The 22,065-nt window shown below is 32.7% G+C and overlaps 2 protein-coding genes across 8 annotated transcripts in view; one reads left to right on the top strand and one right to left on the bottom strand.

The window, feature by feature from the left end:
• LOC137929592 (protein phosphatase 1 regulatory subunit 12A-like) overlaps window positions 1-14,668 on the top strand; it is a 33,205-nt gene extending 18,537 nt beyond the window's left edge. For 2 of the 6 annotated variants that reach the window (XM_068773050.1, XM_068772655.1), the window contains 10 exons: window positions 45-140; window positions 958-1,162; window positions 2,328-2,462; window positions 4,893-5,070; window positions 5,148-5,290; window positions 6,453-6,515; window positions 9,611-9,766; window positions 10,532-10,615; window positions 10,810-10,908; window positions 12,622-12,709. In XM_068773050.1, the coding sequence (XP_068629151.1) occupies window positions 45-140; window positions 958-1,162; window positions 2,328-2,462; window positions 4,893-5,070; window positions 5,148-5,290; window positions 6,453-6,515; window positions 9,611-9,766; window positions 10,532-10,615; window positions 10,810-10,908 (1,159 nt within the window). In that variant the 3' untranslated portion in view covers window positions 12,622-12,709. Of the gene's footprint in view, window positions 1-44; window positions 141-957; window positions 1,163-2,327; window positions 2,463-4,892; window positions 5,071-5,147; window positions 5,291-6,452; window positions 6,516-9,610; window positions 9,767-10,531; window positions 10,616-10,809; window positions 10,909-12,621 lie in introns of all 6 variants that reach the window. The other 4 variants (XM_068772737.1, XM_068772814.1, XM_068772898.1 and 1 more) reach the window with 4 other exon arrangements.
• A 1,656-nt stretch (window positions 14,669-16,324) lies between these two features.
• fw (furrowed) overlaps window positions 16,325-22,065 on the bottom strand; it is a 78,405-nt gene continuing 72,664 nt past the window's right edge. For both annotated transcript variants that reach the window (XM_068774885.1, XM_068774965.1), the window contains exons 14-18: window positions 20,474-20,710; window positions 19,672-19,851; window positions 18,980-19,165; window positions 18,024-18,312; window positions 16,325-17,944 (exon numbers count right to left, since the gene is read on the bottom strand). In XM_068774885.1, coding sequence (XP_068630986.1) covers window positions 17,668-17,944; window positions 18,024-18,312; window positions 18,980-19,165; window positions 19,672-19,851; window positions 20,474-20,710 — 1,169 coding nt within the window. In that variant the 3' untranslated portion in view covers window positions 16,325-17,667. The remainder of the gene's footprint in view (window positions 17,945-18,023; window positions 18,313-18,979; window positions 19,166-19,671; window positions 19,852-20,473; window positions 20,711-22,065) is intronic.

Genomic DNA, 22,065 nt, shown 5'->3' with positions numbered 1-22,065 from the left:
AACGAATTTAGTAATTCTATTTTAATCAGTGAATGTTATGACAGCTCGGAGAGCGTAGATCCGAATAGTAACTATTCGACTTCGACTACGGCCACGCCCTCGAAACTGTCACCCGGCAACATATTCAAGAATTTCTTCAAGTACCTATGCACTTGTAGCTTTAAGTTTACTTGGACACTAAAACTGTTCATAATTCTCTCATATACATTCTTAAAGAAAAATCAAGCATGCTGCTTATGTTGTGCTAAATTCGGAAGAATTAGTGCTGGAGTAGTACACATTACTTGTGTATCCTGGATCCGTTTTTCGATTCTCTTATATACAATATACATTCTTAGAAGACATTTATTCGAAATCTCTTTACACGCAAATCTCATGCATTTTCAAACATAAGACTAAATTTTTTTCATGTTCTTTAAAACCAGTTATAGTTTTGAGCTTTGCTTCTTTATAGATACACGGGCATAATACCTACATAGATGAATTTTATTTCCATGATCTGGCATAAAAAAGACGGTTTTCTTATTGTGATCATATCTAAGTTTTTGACACTCTTATTTGTTGATAAAATGCTATGCACTGTTTTGTTATGTTGCCTTGCACATCTGTAAAGGTATAACACACCCTTACAGATGTATTATTTCAAATGTGATTGTATTCCACAATCTTTATAAGAGAGATCAATTTTGGTGTTCAAGTAAATATTTGTGTGAGTCCATGTTAGTGACCTTTACTCCATTGTTGTGCTGGGACGTTAGCGTTGGCGTATTAATGCACCTTAGATATTATATTAATTTAAATGTGCATGATCTCCAATATTTATTTTTAATTGATACATTTTTGTGCTGATTGATTTTAATTTTTGCATGTATTTGTGTTAGCAAATGTACAAGAGATGCTTTAAAAAAAGGTATGCTTAATGTAAACAATGTGGTAAATACATTTTTATATTTTAAGGTCATTTGTGCCACCGGTTCGGGACGAAGAGAGCGAAACGCAAAGAAAAGCGCACGCTAAAAGAGTACGTGAAACGCGGCGCTCCACACAAGGCGTCACACTTGATGAAATCAAGTCTGCCGAACAGCTGGTAAAGAAAAGAACTGGCAATGGTACTGAAACGACGCCCGCCGTTCCCAAGAAGATGGATTCCGAAAATAGCTCGGTAAATATATTAAAGTTTTTATAGAAATTTAGATACATATGAAGAAGACGTAATATAAACATTTTAATTAATTGAAAAAATACTTAGCTTTACTGTCATACATAAAGCTAGTTACATAGGAGAGGTAAGTAATATATAAAATAAGTAATCTTAATATTTCACAGTATGCAGTAGTGACATTGTCTGCTAAGTATATTTCATACTGAGGTTTCAATGTTATATTGTCTTTACTTTTTTGAATTTTATTGTTAAAAAATAGTGTTCGCCGGTCACCAAATAAGTCAGAATTAGACTTCACTGTAACTACCGTTCATAAAATTTCTATTGCATTGATCAAAGGACTTATGTGCAAAAAATTGCTTCATCAGTACCATTTCCAGTTTTTACCAGTCAGTACCATTTCTTAATTGATACTGCAAGAGCAGGATATAAAAAGAAAAAAGAACAAGCTAATAGTTTTCTTGTAGCAACATTCAGCATTTCAGTGTTTGACTTTAGATGTAGATTTTTTTTTATTATTTTAGTGTGATTCCTGTGTTAACATTTCTTCCTGAATACATACATTGTCATTTTATGTTTTTGTACATAATGTAATTTTTATAAAACTTTTTGCACTTTGGTTTTCGATATTGAGATCCTTTATTAAATTATGCGATATCAAAAAATATACAAAATTTTAATACCAAGGACTGGATATCTAAGTCCATTATCTTTAAATGTTGTATTCACAATAATTAATTACAACAGGAATTTTTACTTGTCATCCATTGTTTTGATTGTTTATTCCTTTCTTTTAATCAAACCAATTTACTTTTCTGAAAGATCATGCATCATTATGTAAATACACTGTAATTTTTCAGAGAAATAAATTGTACATTATTATTTCTTAAAATGAGATGGAGTGTCTTGAACAGTAAACTATGTCTCGCAACATTTCCCCATGAGACCTGTTCCTGTTCAAGCCAATATGTACTCATTAAATTCATGTTTTAGCACTTTACTTGATGTAAAAGAAAGGTTTATAAATATTTGTTTTGCATTTGATTTTAATAAGGGGTCAGTGATTAACACATTTTTTTCTAAAAATCTATACAGTTTTAAATGTTAAAAATAATCTCTTGGAAAAGCATCGCTTTTGGTTCATTGCCCCCAAAACAATGTATAGAGGCGCGCGCATGTCGGCGGCGAGGTTGCTGTAACAGCAGCGTTGGCGTGCGCCACTGCGACCGCCACGGCGACCATCGCCGCGAACAGCGAGCGACGCCCTTCATGGCGGCTTCGGCTCGACCCCACCAACAAGGTCTAATGACCCACTCGAGTATATGGATATCATATGTCTTTATAAATTTCTTTTATGCATTATAATATTCGTTGTGTTGTTATCGATATAGAGAATCATTATCATCATTTCAACCATAAGACGTCTACTACTGGATATAGGCCTTTCATATGGATTTCCTATTGGACCGGTCAACCTGCCTCCAGCATCCTCTAACGACCTAAGCAATAACTAAGTCGCTTAACGAGCCATTGAGAGGACTGTACTCGAGATTTGTGGAGAGAACTGAGGAGATCCGCAGACGAATGAAAGTAACGGAGACAGCCCACCAGATCGGCAAGTTGGCAATGGGCAGGTCACATAGCGCGTAGAACTAGGCAGCTAGGATTTTGACTTTATGAAGTGGAGACCACGAACCGGCAAGCGCAACGTAGGACGTACGCAAACAAGGTGGACTGATGACCAGGATAAAGTTGTTGGAATAGGGAATATTCATCATCAAATAGAGTATAACAATATGGCATTTTGCAATATTTTTTTAATGTTTTATTTTAAATAACTAATATTTATTTTTCCGAGATTAGGTTAATTTAAACACTTATATCATTTTATACATAGATAGTATGATATCCATATAAATAAGACATTACAATTTATTGTTTTTAAACGAGTTTTCACGTGCTTTTCTTGATTCCTAAAATTTTTGTCTTTAAATGCTAATTATTCTAGCCATCTAGCGGATAAATTTGATTTCCGATTTTAGTGATTTTCATGTCTATCATTTTTATTGTTATATTGTGAAAACAATTTATACAGAGACAAAATGTTTATGATTAAACATAATAATGATTTCATTGTAGTATAAAAAAAAAGAATGACATTTTTAGAATGTGATGAAATCATTTAACATAAATTCTAATGCCGTTATTTATTACATTCTATTGTCCCTTAACTGCAAATATACTACAATATATTTCGTTTAAAAACAGTAGATAAAAATGCTTTATCGTGCCATAACTGACGCATGGTGTGAAAAAAGGACTAGGCAAATGTTAAAATCATTGTTTTTTGTTTAAATGTTTAATTTATTTAATTAATAAGTGTTATTATAATTTTGTATACTGTTGTGAGTTAAATAATTATGCATAGTTTTAAGTTATTTCTTACCTTTTAAGCATTTCATGTCATTATTACATTTTACTGGTGTAAAGTTGTTATTATTATTTTAATATTTAATTCACAACATTATAACAATTGTTTGAAATCTATATTTGAAGTTCATGTGAAATGTTATTATAAACATCTGCATGTTTGTTCGACTGCAGTTTTGTAACTGTCATTAGTTTGATCTGGGCATATTCTGTTCATACAAACAAACATATATGTGTATATTTGTATGTGTAAACAAACATATATGTGTATTGTCATTATGTTTGTGAAATATTATTATAATTATAGCATGTTTGGACAAAATTAGACCTTAAACTAACCGCTTTTGTAATTCTTTACTAAAATTATTTTTGTGTGCATGTTATTTGTTTTAAATAGCTTTTGAATTATGAAATCCATTAGTTGAGTTTTAACTTTTTACTGCACAGAAGCATGCTTTATTTGTTATTGGTCAAACATAATATAAACTGTACACATAAGTAGAAACTTTCGCCATCAGCAGTCGATTTTTATAGTGTTATTTATATTTAAAATCTTTTTCCGTTGATTAATTCTAATGTGCTGACAGAAACTCATCAAGTCCAAATTTCATTTACTAACATGTACAAGCATAATATACTTAATTAAATGTTTAAAGTGATAAAAAGAGGATTCATAAATAGGGGAAGTATTACTACTGTGTTTACTAAATACCTAACTTTGTTGGTATACTGTAGTTAATTGTATTTATTACATTAGTATATATATAGTTGCTGAGAATATATATTTAATTTATGAATGAATGCAGACCTCAAATGAATATGTGCGTTGCAAGTCCCAATTAAATTTAATTTATTTTTGCTTTAGGTTTCTGGTTTATTTATGATAATATATTTAAAAAAATATAGTTAATTTATTATAAATGCCTATGTAGATACTTGATACTGACAAAATTCCTTTTAAACCCTATTAGCGTTTTAAATTCTCTTATTTTGTTTCTTTATATATCTTTAGTCATATAAAGAGGAATAATAGTCTGAAAAGATTCTATTCGTAGATATTTTATATATAAATGGTAATTTCGAATATTGTCAAATAAAATTCCTTAGAGCGATATCAAAGAAAAAATCAAAATAATTTGATGATACATCTCGTTTTTTAGCCTTCTAGATTATTCTATCCTGACTATTTTGTTTGTCGTTTAGAAGCAATGTATGCGAACAAATATCACAAAAATATTGAAAATCATAAAAAAGAGTATTTTATTTCGAAAGGGAATAACAAAGTGAATAACTTCATTAGTTCGAATTGGAGGACGCAGGCCGAGTAATCTCAAGAACATCGTTGACGGGTTCGACGACATCAAGTACCGTAACTGAAGCGACAGTCACGCTGCCGTTGCGACGTCCTCTGTCTGCTGCCACCGCAACTACCACCACAAGTACTACCATAACTTCGCCTAAAGAAGAAAATCATACTGGTAATTTTTTTAATTTTTCGATAATGAAGTAATAATATTAATTATGGGTATATTGAACTGATTTTTTTGTGTCATAGAAGACAAAGAACGCGAAAGTAGTTCTGACAACAAATCCACCAACAACGCTACCCCAGCGAGTACGCAAGCTGCCCTCAACGTAATACAACGTCGGCGTCGGCCCAAGCGACGGTCCACTGGTGTGGGCCATGTAGATATGGATGTGAGTATGAATGCATTTTAAATTAAAAATTTTATGTTTCCAAAATTCATTCAAACAGCAGCAACGTTGGCAATAAACTTTAATCATCTCATAATATAGTTTTGTGTGTAAACATTGATCCGATCGGATCCATGACAAAAGGATCCGGTCAAATCTACAACTGTCTTATGCTTTGAAGACATTTTCTTGTTGACTAGAAGCTGCCCTGATTGTTAACACCATAGCAATACTTTTTTACTAGTTTGATCTCTTTATATAGTTTCCACATTCCAAACATATAACAAATCCCAGATTAATTTTGTACTGTTCCTATAACACCATCAAAGATCCGGCTACAATCACAAATCGTAAAAAAGATCATGTCATCATCTGTGCTTTGTTAGCTCAATTTCTACCGGCAGCTCTAAGCCAGTATTTATTGCATCAATCCGAACTGAACTAAATTGCTACAGATGTTATAAGGAGCTGAATATTCATTAAAGGAAAGTCCTCTGCTCCCGCGGCTGAATTTATGTATGAGTTTAATGTGATTAGAGCGATATAACTTATTTTTACAGCGCGTATACACATGAGTTTGCTAACAATCGCTATCCTCAAATACCACGCACTAAACGTAATCCTTTTTTTCTATAAAAATCTTTTAACCGGACAAAACACCTTCGTTTTTGATAGGTTACTTAAAATGTTACAGGTGCAAGTAAAATAAACGCCTATGTACTAAAGAAGATATGTACTATGTATTATAGACGTATTCCGGTATAATTGAACCTATCAGACGTTAACGGTTGTGAAATGAATTTCGATTTATCACCAGATAATGACAAGTTTCGAAATATGCCTCTATAAATTCTTTATATGTGAAATAGCGGTAACTGGGTCAACGTTTGGTTTTGTACCTTTTTTAAAGAAAAACAAACATTTTTTAGAAAAAATCGCTATGAAAGTATTAGTAGTAATAACATTGCATGATCTCGCCTTGAGATTGACGAGGCTGCAACAGCCCCACAAGGTCAACGGCAACGACATTAAACAAAAACTAGAGAATAACATTGTCGGTTGTTATTATAATGAAGTCCCGCGATTTCGTCACAGATACCTATCATTAAATAATCGCGAAAATCGCATATTCTGGAATAGAGTTTATTTTGATTTTGTGTTTTAGGATATTATCAACGAACGTGGTGCAGGAGGAGAAGGCGACGGTGACGTAGAAAATGGTCCACAGGTATGTTTAATGTAATAAAAATTATTTTAAAACAAGTTGAGATCCTATCACAGCTTTTATTTTCCTGGCTGCTCATAGCGGCATAATAGGCGAATATAACCCTTTCACGTATATTATGAGAGAAGTTTTTATTTACTATTAACTTAAAATGCGAACTTATAAATATTTATTTATTATTGATGCGCGTTATCATAATGTCTGAAAAATTAATTCGCGATATTAATACTATATCTAAACATGCAAAAATCGATACTTTTAAATTTAACTTTTGAAACAATTTAGGATTCACAAAGTTTAATTAAATGTCCTTGGCTTGAACTTCATAACGTTATAGTATTAATTATAATTGTATCGGTGTCAGGTACTATTTTTATAAAATATAACGCTATTAAAATAACCATCAACCTTAATAAGTATACCTTTGATTTTAAAATAATATTATATTTCAAATGTAATTAATCCTAATACAGCGTGGAAAATATTCGCTAACACTATTGCTCAACACACATCACACGACATTTTAGGTAACTTACATCATTTCACGGTGTTGACGTAAGCAAACAATGAGCGGTGTATTTTGAGCGTTACATCGCACCGTCGAATAGCACACATCTCGCAAAATCGACGCGATCTAGCGCTCGGTTTAAAAAACTTAGGGAATATTTGGAAAAGCTGACAACCATTTGAATGATAATTATATCAATCCTTGTTTACTTTTGTCTATTAGAATATAAAAAAATGAGACGAGTAATTGAAAAAGATTCAAACATTTTCATGAATTAATATTAATACTTTATAAATTCGGTACATTGTGAACGTTACCATAATGTTTAGTTAAGGTAATTATTATGAAATAGATTTTGGCACTGGTCTAACAGTATTCAAATGTTGCCGCTACGGTACAAAGTCATACATTGGCTTGAATCCAGTTGTTACTAAACGTCCCATAAATTTGAAAGACAGCAGTGCATGTATGTATCAATATCAGCGTAAGCGTGCCTTTGCACTTGAAATTTAGTTGAAATTAATTATTCAGCAAAATGTTTTTTCTGGCTCTAAGTTAAAATAATTTTGCGGTGTTACGTTTGGGAGATAGCATTTTGCATCACTTTTTTACAAACTGTTTGTTAACTACTTTAAAAATAGCTACCCGAAACACCAAAAAGTTTTGTACAAAAGGAAATTTATATCTGATCTATCAAAATACATGCTTATGACGTCTAATGCCAATTATTAATAAAATATTAATAATATATCCAGAAATTTATTTTAAAAATAATGACATCTAAATCCATATATTATATTAAAATTACTTTTAATATTTCGTTGCCTGCTATGGCCTTACAGAGATCTGTAAATTAATACTTATAAACAGACTAAATAATCTAGCTTCAATACTCTGGCGACTTTTTTCTTTTGAAGTAGGTTTTAGTTATATTGTTCCCCCAGTAATTTTTTGAACCCGAAAACTTTAAAGCAGCGAGTGCAGCAAACGTTCGCTTATAGTTTTAAAAAATTGATTGTAATATTTTTTGGTAATTTGGACCATAAAAACTGAATATTAAAGTAAATAAGTATTTTTATTCGAAGCTTGTGACGATAACTAATTTTTTTTTGATTACTGTTGAAGATTATTAAATATCTATAATTTTGTTTATGTTATAATTGTTTGTTAAAAATATAATCTGACGAAACAAAAAGTTGTTATGTTTTAATTATCACTAATATTTTACGGTCACTAAAACTTTTAGTGATATATTTAGTCGTATCTAATGTTTCGTATTGTTGTAAATTCCGAGTCAGTATTTGGGTCAGCGATATTTTGAACGAGAATGAGTGAACTGGAAAATAGATTTTTATTTTCGTCTGCAATATACGAAAGGTTATATAGTCAGTGACACCAGATTTTAAGCAAGAAGCTGAGGAGTTAATCCCAACATATTGTTAATCGTTATAAACATTTTTGTTAGGTTTTTAATGGTCACTAATACTTCCGATGCACTCTGTTTATGGAACTTTTGGTACGTTGTACGCTATTAATCGGGTAAAGCGAGAGTATTTCGGTATTGAGTCCGTTACCGATTGTTGACTAATAAGATAATAATAGACGTTATGTGATTTCTATTTCCAAGTATGCGCGTGGTGAGGACGCATGTCCTTGCATCGCTGACGGTTCGCGGCGAGTATTCCCGCTGCCGTCTCGGAGCATTATATTTACCGGTGATGCTTTCTCGCGTGCCCTCTTGTCTGATTTTTCCTTTGCGTCACGGGTATCGTCTCGCACAAATTTACGAACTTGTTAGGTGTGGGCGGATACAATATTTTCACACCGCGTAGATTATAAGACACGAAAAACATTCAGTGTGTTCTGATGTCGCGTGGCAATCGCTCGCGGTCTTATTTGCGTCTTATCGTGTTATAGTGATATGTGAACCACGATGAGTCGTAAGCAGGATAGATACTCGCGGCCGAGGAGTCTCAACTCCGGTTATGGAAGTTCGCCCAGCGTGCTGAGTTCTGTTTATAACAGTCAATATAATAGCCCCTATGTAAACAATTATTCTAATTGTTACGGTTCTAATACCTACAGAAACTACAATCCTTACACGGTTGGCCTTAGTCGCCCTTCTAATCTGGGTATCTATGGCGGTACTAGTTCGGGTTACGGCGGTGTGTACTTGAGTAGTGCGATGTTAAGTTCATTAAATTTGATGACGCCAGTGTTAAAGAAGTTGGATAAAAAAATACTAGCCAGTCAAAAGAATTTTAAACCAAAGCCGGTACCTCCCGCAAAAGTGCAGGAAACTCCAATAGCTACAGAAACAACAGAAACAACAGAACGGCAGGACCTGCCACCCGTGAGGCCGGAACGTAAATCACGTTCAAAATCTAGAAACAATGGCCTCGACAAGGAACGGTCGCGTTCGCTTACGTCTCTTGACTCGGAAACTGCGTTAAATTCACGATCTTTTAGCCTCACATCTCTTGCTTCAGATGGATATTGTGTACGTCTATGTTATTATTTAAAAGAACATTATAATTACACTATTTATGTGAATCGTTAACCTATTTTCCAAATTTTAATTATCTTACAGTCTGGTAGCGATCGAACAGAAGAAAACGAAGAAAAAGACTATAAAGCGCTGTACGAAGCGTCGCAGAGCGAAGTACGTCGCCTGAGGGCCCTTCTTGCCACGTCCGAGCAGCAGCTGCAGGATGCTAGCGCCACTATAAGCAGGCTGTCACAAGTGGTACATATGAATGCTAATTATCCCAGTTTAGCCCCATGCAATATTAATGCTTTATCACTTATATTTTTTTTAAATTTATTTATGTCAATGTGTAATTATTTTGATCTTTCAGCTTTTATTTATAAGTTTCGTCTTTTATTATTTATATGTAGATCATAATATAGTGTTGCGCAACTCTCAGCATAATATCAAACATGTTTGTCTTGTTGATTGATATTTGTTTGTATTAATTAGTCTCAATAGGGCACCGCATCTGTATGTAATACAATACTGTTTTAAATGTTTTTTAGCTTTCGTCAGGTTTACCATTTACCGTAATGAAACTTAAAAAGCTTTTTTGAGTTCTTAAACACAATTATAGTTGTGTTGTGTTCGTTAAAGCGGTAAAGTACGTTATTTATATTGCTTCGTCTTTTTAAATTCGCTACAAACTTATGTCTTCTAAGTAAATCAACTTGAGGAGTATGTCTCGACAGCAACACTCAACGCAGTGGACATAATCTTGAAACAGATGTGGCCCCATTTTAAACCTTTTGACTAATCCCCGCCCACCGCTTATGACTAATTATGTACGCATTTGCGTGTTAACAAATTGGCGCAAGTTTTGGCTTCTAATGTCTGCATTGTCATTGCGTTTGCTGTGATGCGAATGTTCTGCATTAAATAGCGTGTGTTTATAGTAGTAATTTATGTTTTACATTTTCATAGCGAAGTTGTTACTATGTCTGTGAAATTAATTTTTTTTTATTTTCGTGGTCGTTTCAGAATCAAAACTCACTCTCAGAAATAGATAAGAGAGAAAAACGAGCCATGGAGAGAAAACTATCAGAAATGGAAGAAGAACTTAAGGTATTAAATGCCAACTTATATTTACGACTAATACACATACAGCGAGAACACTAGTATAATATATTTAATCTGTGTAACCCATTTGTGTATCAGATTGTTTAGTTTGGTTCGGGCGCATATGGCTACCGCCAATGCGGTGGCGACGTCGTCTCTCAACTGCGATTACAAGTTGTAATGTGGTATTCGTTTTATAGCAATTGCAAAAACTAAAAGCCGAGAACGAAAGGCTGAGAGCTGAAAACCGTGCCCTAACGCGAGTCGTCAGCAAATTGACCAACTCGGCCACTAAATAGGTAAAATGTCAGATTGAGCAAACGCTCAATGTCACATGATGGTATGGTCACGGAGGATGGCTGTCTTGAACTGTTCTAAATACTATTCGTCATCATTTACACCATTACTTACAACAATAAAATAAAACTGTTATAATATGTTGTAGGAGTTGTGTTGTTATTGCATAAACATTCTGTACGTTGTATGTGATAGGTAAAGTATTATCGGATACTTTATTGAAGCCTCGACCGTTGACCACACCATTTCGCGTATCGTACCTTTGCCGCGTTTTCCCACCACCACTACCCTCTGATACATTAACAGTGTGCCGCGCGCATGTTTTGTTCCGTGCCTACGTTGTGCGGGCGACCAAGTGAGGCTAACTTTTAATTCAGTCACAAATACTGCCATTCTTTAAGTGCAACAAAACTTGGGCGCACCACGCGATGTTTATCCTAATCTTGCTCGCCCGAACAAAGCATTTACACCGTCCTGAGTGGTGTAGCCGGTCCTGTGCCTTGTGTCTCCAGATAACGTTGTTATGCGAGCCAATTCTTAGTTTTCGATGCGATCGGAGGCTTTATTTAATCATACCTTTATGTGTGTGAGAATTTATAAATATTAAATTTTAAGACATTTCTACCGTTTATATTTAGCCTAACGCTAAAGTGAAATATTAAACATTATGTGAAAATATACTTTTTCAGTAGTAATGCAAAACGTACCCATAATTGGTATACAAAAATAATAAATATTTAACACATTGACACATGAGCAATTAATGATGTTAAAGTAATTAAAATGCATAATAACTTATCAGGAGAGTATGCGTTATTTGTCAATTGTGTGGTGCATGTATTCAGACTGACAAAATATGAAATATATATAACAAGTGTATAAATTAAAGTCCAAATTTTTAGTAAGTACTTTACAGGTATGTGTAATGTCGAATGTTCATTTAACTCATATATGTTAGCTATTGGGCAATTAATAACAAAATATCTTCATTTAATTATGTGTAAAACTGTCATAATACATGATAAAAGGAAGAAAGAAGGTTCTATAATTAGTAATAGATCAAAATTTTCTTTCTGTATAAGATATCAAGAACATAAATATGTATTTAAATATAACAGAAACATTTTGCTTGCCTGTACTTGATAAGTAAACATCTTTTCTAAAAAAATGGACTTATTAGCTTATAATTTTTAATTAAAACTTGTGTAAAATAATGGAAACCTTAATTACAAAGAGCACTTCTCGCGTTTCGAAACCTTAAATACAAAAAATATGTTTTTAGAAATATGTATTTTTAAGTAGGTATTGCTTGAATGTTTTTACTACAATTTGAGAAATCTATGTAAAAACCATTTAATAACTCTGTCACGCATAAATAAATATTGTTTAAGTTTTAGCTGTTGGTAGGATAAATAACAATTAAAATATTTCGTGCAAAAATTAAAATTTTTACATTCAAAGTTACAAATAACTTTGTAAAAACAAACGCGTTTTATAAACATACATCGTTATATAGAGATATCTGCTCACATCTTTCTGATTTATATTATTATTATATTTTATATTTTTTTTTCAATTCAAACCTATTGTATAAAAATAACGTTGTATATTTTTTCCGTGTAATAAAGTGTTACTGCTGACGCAACTAATCAGAAAATTAGACAATAATTCGACCAATTCGCAATGATTTCTGACTTGGATTTTTATATTTCTAGAACCACCAAACTCTTCAGGCAGAGAACCAACGTTTGAAGGATGAAAATGGCGCTCTCATCAGAGTGATCAGCAAACTTTCCAAATAAGAGAACATTGAGCTGCAATTGCATTGAACCGCATTGTGGTATAAGCGTGTAACGCATACGATTGTTTCCTATTGATAAAAAAGAAGCCGTTTGTACATATTGTTTGAGGCCAATTCATTGAAATGTAATGTACTTTTTGAAGATAACGATTACAGCGACTATTTAATGAAAAATTCGAGTACCCTTTAGGTAGTGATTTTTACACGTTTGATATTTTTAAATAGTGTTAACTAAGGACGCAAACAGAGTGAGTTTTTTGTAGGGGTGTAGGTGGCCAAGTCAGGTTTTATATCATTTTATGTTTTTTTAATTCTATGTTAATTCAATTAACAATTGGTTCTCTTATCAATAGTTAATTAAAATTAACATCTGTTGCTTTTTCTCCACAAGCTTGAGATATGCCCATGCTAGAAACAAATCTGCCGTAATTATTAAGTAGGGTTATGTGTTGTCATGTCTATTAGTGCAATTATTTAGTGATGATAGTTATGGATTTTTATATTAATTTATTAGCCCGCCTGCTTGTTGACTTGCGCTGTGTCGTGTAACATTTGTAACTTATACTTACAATAATATTTTTTTTATATATGTCATTAAAAGAAAACAAATGCGGTGCCATCGCCAGTTCTATCTCTCTTTTTTCAGCCCATTGCAAGATCACCGAGATCACTGGTTAATGGCAATAGGTTGAGCGATTTGCCCACTTACTGCCACTACAGACGATCAATTATTCGAGCTAAGTAGGTAACATTGGTTCTTCTGCGGATTCGGACGGTTCCATTGCTCTTTGGGTGACATCGGGCCTTATAAAGCCTACCGTAAGCGACCACGTTTGGAATCCGTAAATTCAATGAGGTAGTTAAATTAGTGTTTGCTCCTATTAGCTTTAGCCCTATTAATTTACAACTCGTCCACAACCATCTCTTTAAACTTCGTGCTTTGAAGTTGCTGCCATCTCGCGCTGTAGAATTTTTTTGTTGCATTAAAACGGCATTGGTTAATCCCTCCAATCTCTTAACATACTCGTTTTTTTTCGTGATATATTTTTCAAACTATAGGTCACTTACTCTTATACATTTCTTTTTCATTCACTTTATTATTCATTATTTTATACACCCCATTGAGCAAAAATTGAATCTAACAAATGATTTTTTACTGTTTCGTTATATCATGTCAGAGATATATGAATTTTTGTGTCTTTAGGTTAGGGAAGTTCAGTGTTGTATTAATTTAAATAATAAGTTGATTTGAAAGAAATAAATATTGTAAGGCAAGTAATTGAGTAATTTATATTGTAACTTGTAGGTTAAAACTGTATTGTAAAATTGTGTTGTAATATTTAGAAGTGAATCGTTATACGTAATGTTGATAGTGTGAAAATGAATTTTTATAATTAATTTTGCCAAGTTTGTTATGAATATACATTATAATTGTAATTATTTAATGAATTTTATTGTATGAATATTAATGAGCATGTGTAATGAATTTTTATTTTTTAATTTTTATGGAGTAAAGAGTGACATCTAAATCACATTAAATATTTAATAAACTCCTGTAGTTTATGATAATTTATTGACCATTGGACGAAATCCTCTAAAAATGTACAGCATTTTTACCTTGTGAATTATTAAAGATTAAAGACAAGATATTTTTATTAATACCAATTAAATGATTTTAATGAATGAAATTTATATTATAATTAATATAATTTATATAATTCTATTTAAAATAATTTATGAAGAAATTTTAAAGAATGAATTACTTAATCCAGTATAAAAATTTCCGCTTAGTTCGGCTTTTAAGGTCATTGGACCTCAAGATGTTGATGTTAATGGTTACTCTTTTATTCATAAATATCATCAAATTATTGAAATTTATTTTTATTGTAAAAATTTGTAACCTTTTTTGACATAGTAATCCTATTTTTTTTGTTTATTAAAATGTTATTTATTTCCAGAGATAAGAATTAGTCAAAATAAATTATATAATTGATTTATTTTACTTTCTTTTTATTTTCCTTTGTTTTATTTTGCCATCCTTTACGTAATAACGTATATGTATATAGCAGTTTGGAGCACGGCATTTTCCCGCAGTGCCTTAATTTAGTAAAGTTCTTTTTATATTGTATTGTAAATATGACTGGTTTGGTGCCTTTTGAATAAGTATTTAATGTTAATTTGTGCTTCGAATACTACCGGGCTTCCATGCATTGTCTGCCTTGGCAGGAGTAGTTTATCAAAAATCAGAAAATCTTTTAGTGTGAATAATATTTACATTGGATTAGATCATCCAAAATCATTCATATGTATTATCATAACACAATTCGATGGTAGATTTTAAAAGTTTTAAGACTTGTAAGAGAAACTGAGTGTTCCAAGTTACTAACTTAATGTAGTATTATCGCGTAAGTTGTAATAAATAATAGTAATCCATAGAAAAAAGTCCTATATTACATACCAGTACCATGTGACTGCATATTTTGTCTATCCACTATTTAAATCTGACATGTTTTTTTTTTTCATTTTTTGTATGTTACCTTTAAACTGTCAAACCTGAGAAATTCTTGCTTAACGATCCTCGAAAATATTTATGTATAGAATAAGAAATAGGGTCGGGAATATACTTTTATTTATCTACACCCAAACTATCCCTTGGTAGCTGAATGTCGTTATTTTTTTTACATTACATTAATGAAATTATCTTTTGAGGTGTAATTGAGATAGAATTACAATCTATTATGTAACTTGCTTGCTTTCTCTTTTACGTAGAAACTCATCCTTGTATTTAATATTTTGTATTACCTTAACAGTAGGGTTGTCGTTTATCGATTCAGGTACTCTTTTGTGTTCTGTATACATGTAATTTTAAAAAGCAATATATCAAATATGTATGATTATATATAACCTTGATAATATGAATTATATATGATGCTAACTATACTAATGGTCTAAAATGTGTGTAAGAAGAATATATATGGACATTTATTTCTAGTCCAGGACCTTTACAACCTAGAGTATTTTATACCATTATACAATCTTATTTAACATAACTGTGAGTGATATTTAATATTAATCAACTTTTAATTAATTCCGTGTTGAATAAGATAGAATAAAATGCAATAGACGCATATATTTGTGCATTTTTGGTACTTTAATATTACAAATATTACGTATATAATAAAATGTGTTATAATTATTAGATTTTACCTCTTTCTCTATATACAATTGTCGTCCAATCATCATAATACAATGTTCGAATGTCTGTTGTTACTTGTTAAATGTGATATAACAAAAGGGGTTGCTAATTTAAGTATGGATTTAAAAATAAAAAATTCTAATTTATTTACTAGTTTGTCGAAAAAAATAGTGTTAATAAATCTGGCGTATGTATGTATCTCAAGGTGTCTCAAACTAAATTAAATATTTTAGTCTAATATTAATAGTTAAAATCGCTTTACGCTACTTATTTTACTGATCACTTTTTAAAGTTAGCAATCCCAAGTTTTTACATGTTGCAAGTTTTTATACTGGTAATAAATAATAAAAAAATAAACATATCTCGAATGCGTTTATTTAACAAACTTTAAACATAATGTATGTAAAATAATTCTTATAAAAGTAACAAAACACTTCCGATTTTTCGTAGATTTCATCGGCTACCTAAACACTTATTATTGATATATTTACACCAGAGACACAAAATAAATTTTGATTATGTATGAGTAAGTAATAATACACATTATCAAGTAGAAACCGGTCTTTTAAAGGTGCAATGGCAGCAATGGGTAATAAATGTATAATTATTTCTAATCTTTCTATCGAGTACTAGTTAGAAAACAAGTAAGTAGCTAGAAACGGATTTTCATGAGGCCCACATGCGAGGGTTGACGGGCTTTTATATAAAAAAATACATATTTTGATGTTACAGATCTTGTGTTAGAAATTAATGAAATTACATCCACAGACATTGCGGGCTAAGTGAATCGGGTGGGGTCAGATAGTACTTGTTAAATAATTACAAAAAAAACTACTATACGAAAGAAATTAAATGTTCATTTTGAAGGATTGTCAAATGTACAATTTCTTTTTGAGATAAATTTTTAAAAATACATGTATATATATATATATATACATTATGTAATGATTTTCCGCTTCCAAACTTTTTAAATATATTGTTATGTACCGACTAATACCACATTAAGAAATGAAAAACTCATGTTTTCCATTAGCTAGTTACCAATACTTATCTAATTATTTACAATGATATCCGAATAAAGTGAATTTTGTAGATATTAATGATTTTTAATTAGTGTGAGCGCGTTATAAGAAACGTATTACATATTTGAGAAATACTATTAGTCTACTGATTACCGTTTAGTACAAAATTAAATTAATAATTTCTGACATTCGTGAAAAGTTTTACTCGGTTAATACATTTCTATCACATATTGTATAAATTTTTACGTAAATTTTTCAAGACGTAATATTTTTTTTATTATTAAACCGTTTAATTACAATCATAAACTAATATATAAATAGTATTTTATTCCATACAATTCCAACTCATTTACATCTTTGGTTAAATACCTAGTAAGGGTTGGTGATCACTTTGAACACATTTTATTTTACAATGCCTGGCTTGTGAATTTTGTTTGTATCGTAGTGTAACTGTGTGTATTAAATTATATTAATAACATTAAAATTATTTGCACAAACAAGTGGATTAATATGGTAACTTAAAATTTGTATTTGTATATATTTTCATAAATTGATTTGTTGACGATCAAATAATAATATTTTCCGATATTACGGATTATTTACTTCTTAATATCTATGCATTAGGTTTGTTGATTCTTTATGGTCTCAAGCACTGATTGTTTGTTCTTATTTCTGGACATGGAATATCCACACAATACTAACACTACGCGGCAGTTTTATTGTTAGTTATCTCAAAGGCAGCTCAGCGCACAGCGACGCCGTTGATTGTGACCACGGCATTGGGCCCCGTTGGTTCCGGTTCATAGGCAGAATCCGCGTCACCACGCCGCCCATACGCGGCGTTGTCAGCCAGTCTTTCGCTGTACGGGGTGTCGTATACGTTATCCGTGACGTGGTCGTAGATGTGTCGTCCGTTCGTGTCATGCAGGGTAGCGTAACTCATAACGGCTGCGTTTTGGTCCTCCTTTCTTTCCGCCCCTTCAATATTTTCAGTGTTCTTTACCGGCGTTGCTTTCCGACTGTTAAATAACGTAAAATTACCCATTAACATTCTTGACGAGTTTTTTATGTAATTAATAATTATACATGTATACTTACAGTCGTAAATAAATGACTCCCAGTAGCATCAACAAGAACAGAACGATTCCGCAGCCAATGCCGACACTTAGAGGTAATGTGCCGTTCTCTGCTGCCTCGTTTGTAACTAGCTCACAATTTGGTTCGTCACCTGACCACTTCCCGTCTTCTAGGCATTTACGCAGGAATGGTCCAACGCGCTGGAACTGCGGCAAGCAGTGATATTCAATGGAACTTCCGAATAGTGTCGAACTATTCGATATTATGATTCTTCCGTTTTCGATCACACCTGGAGACCTACAATCTATTGCTGTAAACATAAGAAAATCGACAATTCAAAGAGATGTAGTGAAAGATAAACAAACACTTGCATTTTCTTTGTTTTATGCTAAAATAAAGATCAAACTTTTAAATTCAACAAACATAGCTCTTGCTAGGTTTTTAAATGAAACAGACCGCCAAAACCTCACATGTTAACGTTGTCAGTATTTTTGCTTTTTAGTACTTTTAAAAAGTTTGAAAATATCAAAAGATTGGCGTATTAAGGTGACACTTTTATCGCGGGATAATATAATAATAAAAGTTTGCTAAATAAGTAGCTTATTTTTTAATATAACAATAGGGGTACTACATCGAATTCATAAATTTGTATGAATGTCTTATAATAATATATTCTATTTATGTACTGACAGGTTCCCACATATTCATTGACTCATCGCGATAGCTATGGAACCATAAAATTTAGAGGGTTTTGAAGCAATACTCCTTTTGCCGAGAATAGGTCAGCTAAGAACTGAATTTACGACATTTTACCCGCAAGGGAGGTTGAGGGGGCGTTCATCTATTTGATGGAGCAGGTGGGTGACAACTTACGTATAATATATAATGAATGTGATAAAGTATACAATGTAAATACAGAGGATTATTTTTTAAATACGGGCAGGAGTATTGGTGCCTAAAAAATTGCAAATACTTACGTATACAGGCGGGTGCAGATCCGTTCCATTGTCCTTTCGGCATACAGGTCCTGATCTGATTTCCTCGCAGGCTGTACCCGCGCTCGCATCGGTAGTGGGCATCGCTGCCGATACTGTGCGACGAAGCAACCACAAATAGACCAGTGCTGCCTTTAATCTGGCTCGATGGATCCGGGCACGTTATTTCTGTGGATATGTATTTGTTTTTTTTTAATTTTTATAAGCTGACCTAAGAGTTCCATCATCAATTAATAACGTAACTTTGTTTCATAATTAGTAAACAGATACTAAATGTGGTATTGTATATTATTTGAGTATTATAAGGAGCAGCCTGGCAAGCACACCAAAGTGAACAGGCGACCTTGTCAGCGCAGTCGGAAAGAGCTGGGTGCAGGCCGTTTCCTGAACTGAGAACGTGGACGTTCTATTAGAAATAAAAGAGGGAGGGAGGAAGAATCTTATCACGTGAGGCCTGTGACCGTCTTAGCAATCAGTCACAGCATAAATCTCTCATCTTTGCACTCCGCACGTGCGCACTTCGTGCGTCCACAAATGCTTACCAGGCACATGTCTTCCGAAATCACTTGACCTTCATCATAATAGAAGGGGTATACAAGTGCAAAGTTTTACTTAAAATTAAGATTTACCTATGTATAAGATTTAGGCATAAAATATTTATCAATACGCCTAACCTTTGCATACAGGTGGTTCTGAGCTCCAAGTACCATTATCTTGACACAATCTCCGGGACACTCCGTCCAGTTGCCAATGTTCATCACATTCGTAAAGTGCAGTGGCTCCGTAATACGTTGCGTTGGTTGCTAACGTCACCTTGCCGTTTTGCAGACGTCCGGGATTGCCGCAGTCCACGTCTAAAAATAATTTCATATAATAAACTTCCCACATACTTTCATTGTCGACAAATGAGCTATACATTCACCCATTTTATAACTATTTCCAATCACATGCATACATTGACAATCAAATATAGCCACGAAGACGAAAACTATCGCTTATAATTAAATATATGATTAATGCCAAACAATAAAGTTGTTTATAAGGTTTGCACGTCTTTTGCTCATCATGGAAGTGCCCGTCATGACATCATTTCTTATAATAAAAGGAATACGAAAGGCTTTGCGTGGTGTGTATAGTTAAAACGAATAAATTGAAACCTAGATTCGAAAATTCAGTTTATTTCATATATATATATATATATATATATATATACACATGTTATGTAGTTTAATTGTAAGTGATGTAATTCTTTGTAAGAATTTCGACACATTAATTTAATGAACACATATCAAGTAAACAGACGGCCTTGTTAGGGTCATCTTCCAACTCGTTCTATTGTAAATCTCTATGTCTATCTCCAGCAGTGAACGTTCTATACGTGAAATGTAGTAGTGAAATAGTTGAACGTAAAAAAACGTAATTAGGACTGTTTTATGAATTTGGATTAGAAATAAATAACAAGCAAAATGGATTTACATTGACATCGGGGTGTAATGCCGCTCCATTGGCCGTTGTCTTCGCAAGTGGACAGGCTTTCTCCAATAACTTTGTAACCTCGCTCGCACCGGTATTTAACTAGTGCGCCGATACGGTACGTGTTGCCGGCGTTAGTGGTTCCCGCGGTACGTATCAGCGTGCGTCCATGCATGCGGTCGTTGCCTGTCACCGACACAATGCTGTTCTCTGCTACAACCGGCTCTGGGCATCGGATTTCTGTTCACAAAGAATAGATTTATAAAACACTGTTGTTAGATGTCTTTGTCAACCTTCAACTCATTAAAAAGATTTCACATATTTTTGAGTTCCCATTAGGACAAAATTCTAACCAGACAGGTCAAAAAAGGGAACTATGTGACGCCGTCCGTATGAAACTACTAATATTTAACAAATTAATTTCTAAACCAAAATTTTACCTTAGGGATAAAATTCAGAAAAACAGACATAGGAGACACTTTGTTTTAAATGAAAATATTACTAGGGGTAATTCTCTATAAATGAATAAAGACTTTGTTTATAATGTAACATGAATATATACTAGTTTTAATAATAATTTATTAAAGTGCCTATTTTCGCTAACAAACTGCTTGTGCTGCTTGGCGATTTTTAAGTAAATTTTTTTTACAATAACATTTGTGAAAATAAATAAAAGAAGAAAAAAGAGTAGGAAATAATAAAGTCACTTTTGATTTTTAAATAATATATCTTTCCGAAATGAGGGATTTGTTATTCGGTCGTGAGTTTCTTAGAATCCATGCGTCCTGTGCGTTTTATCAAAACGATCACTCGTATCTTATTTTGCGATATTTATTTCAAGTAAAATATCGATAGCAGAGTCTACGCCAGTGCCACACAACAAATGTGATCAAGCATTGTTTCTTCACACTCCTTGACTCCAAAACTGGGATAGTAACGAGTCATCTCATCTCGTCTTTTAAGATGTTCCAGTTTTCCGTAACATGTACGGCCTCAGAAACATTTATAATCGAGAGTGGTGTAGATTTATTCAGACTAAACTTTATCGGTGACTTGTGGCGATAATTTTGCGATCCGCGTCTTGAACGCTTATGATTCTGCACCGTATAATAATGTGTTTAATAAGGTTTAAAGAAACCTGTTCAACATTACTCACTGGACGATTAGATGGCACGCAGTCTACAAGGTCAGAACAAAGAACAGAGGAAGTTAGCAAATCTATTAAGGAGAAGTCAGAGAATCTTAAACTGTCAGCCCGGTGGCAATTGGTGGTGTTAGGAATTACTCGTACGAGTTCAACGTGTATCTTATCATATGTTTTAAAATTTCAACTTTACAAAATTTAACTGGTACAAGAGTTGAAGGCCGGTGACCTAATTAAGAGATCGGAATTAATCTCTTTAATGATGGAGCGGTTTTCAAAGAATGGGATTATCCTCTTTTCCAACTAATAAAATTTTTTTAGAACCGGCTTTGAAAACATATAAAACTGTTGGTACTGCAATGATGAGACGCTGAAGTTGAAACATTGAATGCCACTTCATTACATTTAACGATTTGCAGCGCTATCAGCCAAAGGATTGATTAGACCTTAT

The sequence above is a fragment of the Battus philenor genome, unplaced genomic scaffold (assembly GCF_028537555.1).
Source record: "Battus philenor isolate CCGP_79_NKW_IND1 unplaced genomic scaffold, ilBatPhil1.0.hap1 SCAF_1, whole genome shotgun sequence".
In the NCBI taxonomy this organism is placed as follows: Eukaryota; Metazoa; Arthropoda; class Insecta; order Lepidoptera; family Papilionidae; genus Battus; species Battus philenor.
This window is presented reverse-complemented; position numbering and strand designations above follow the sequence as displayed.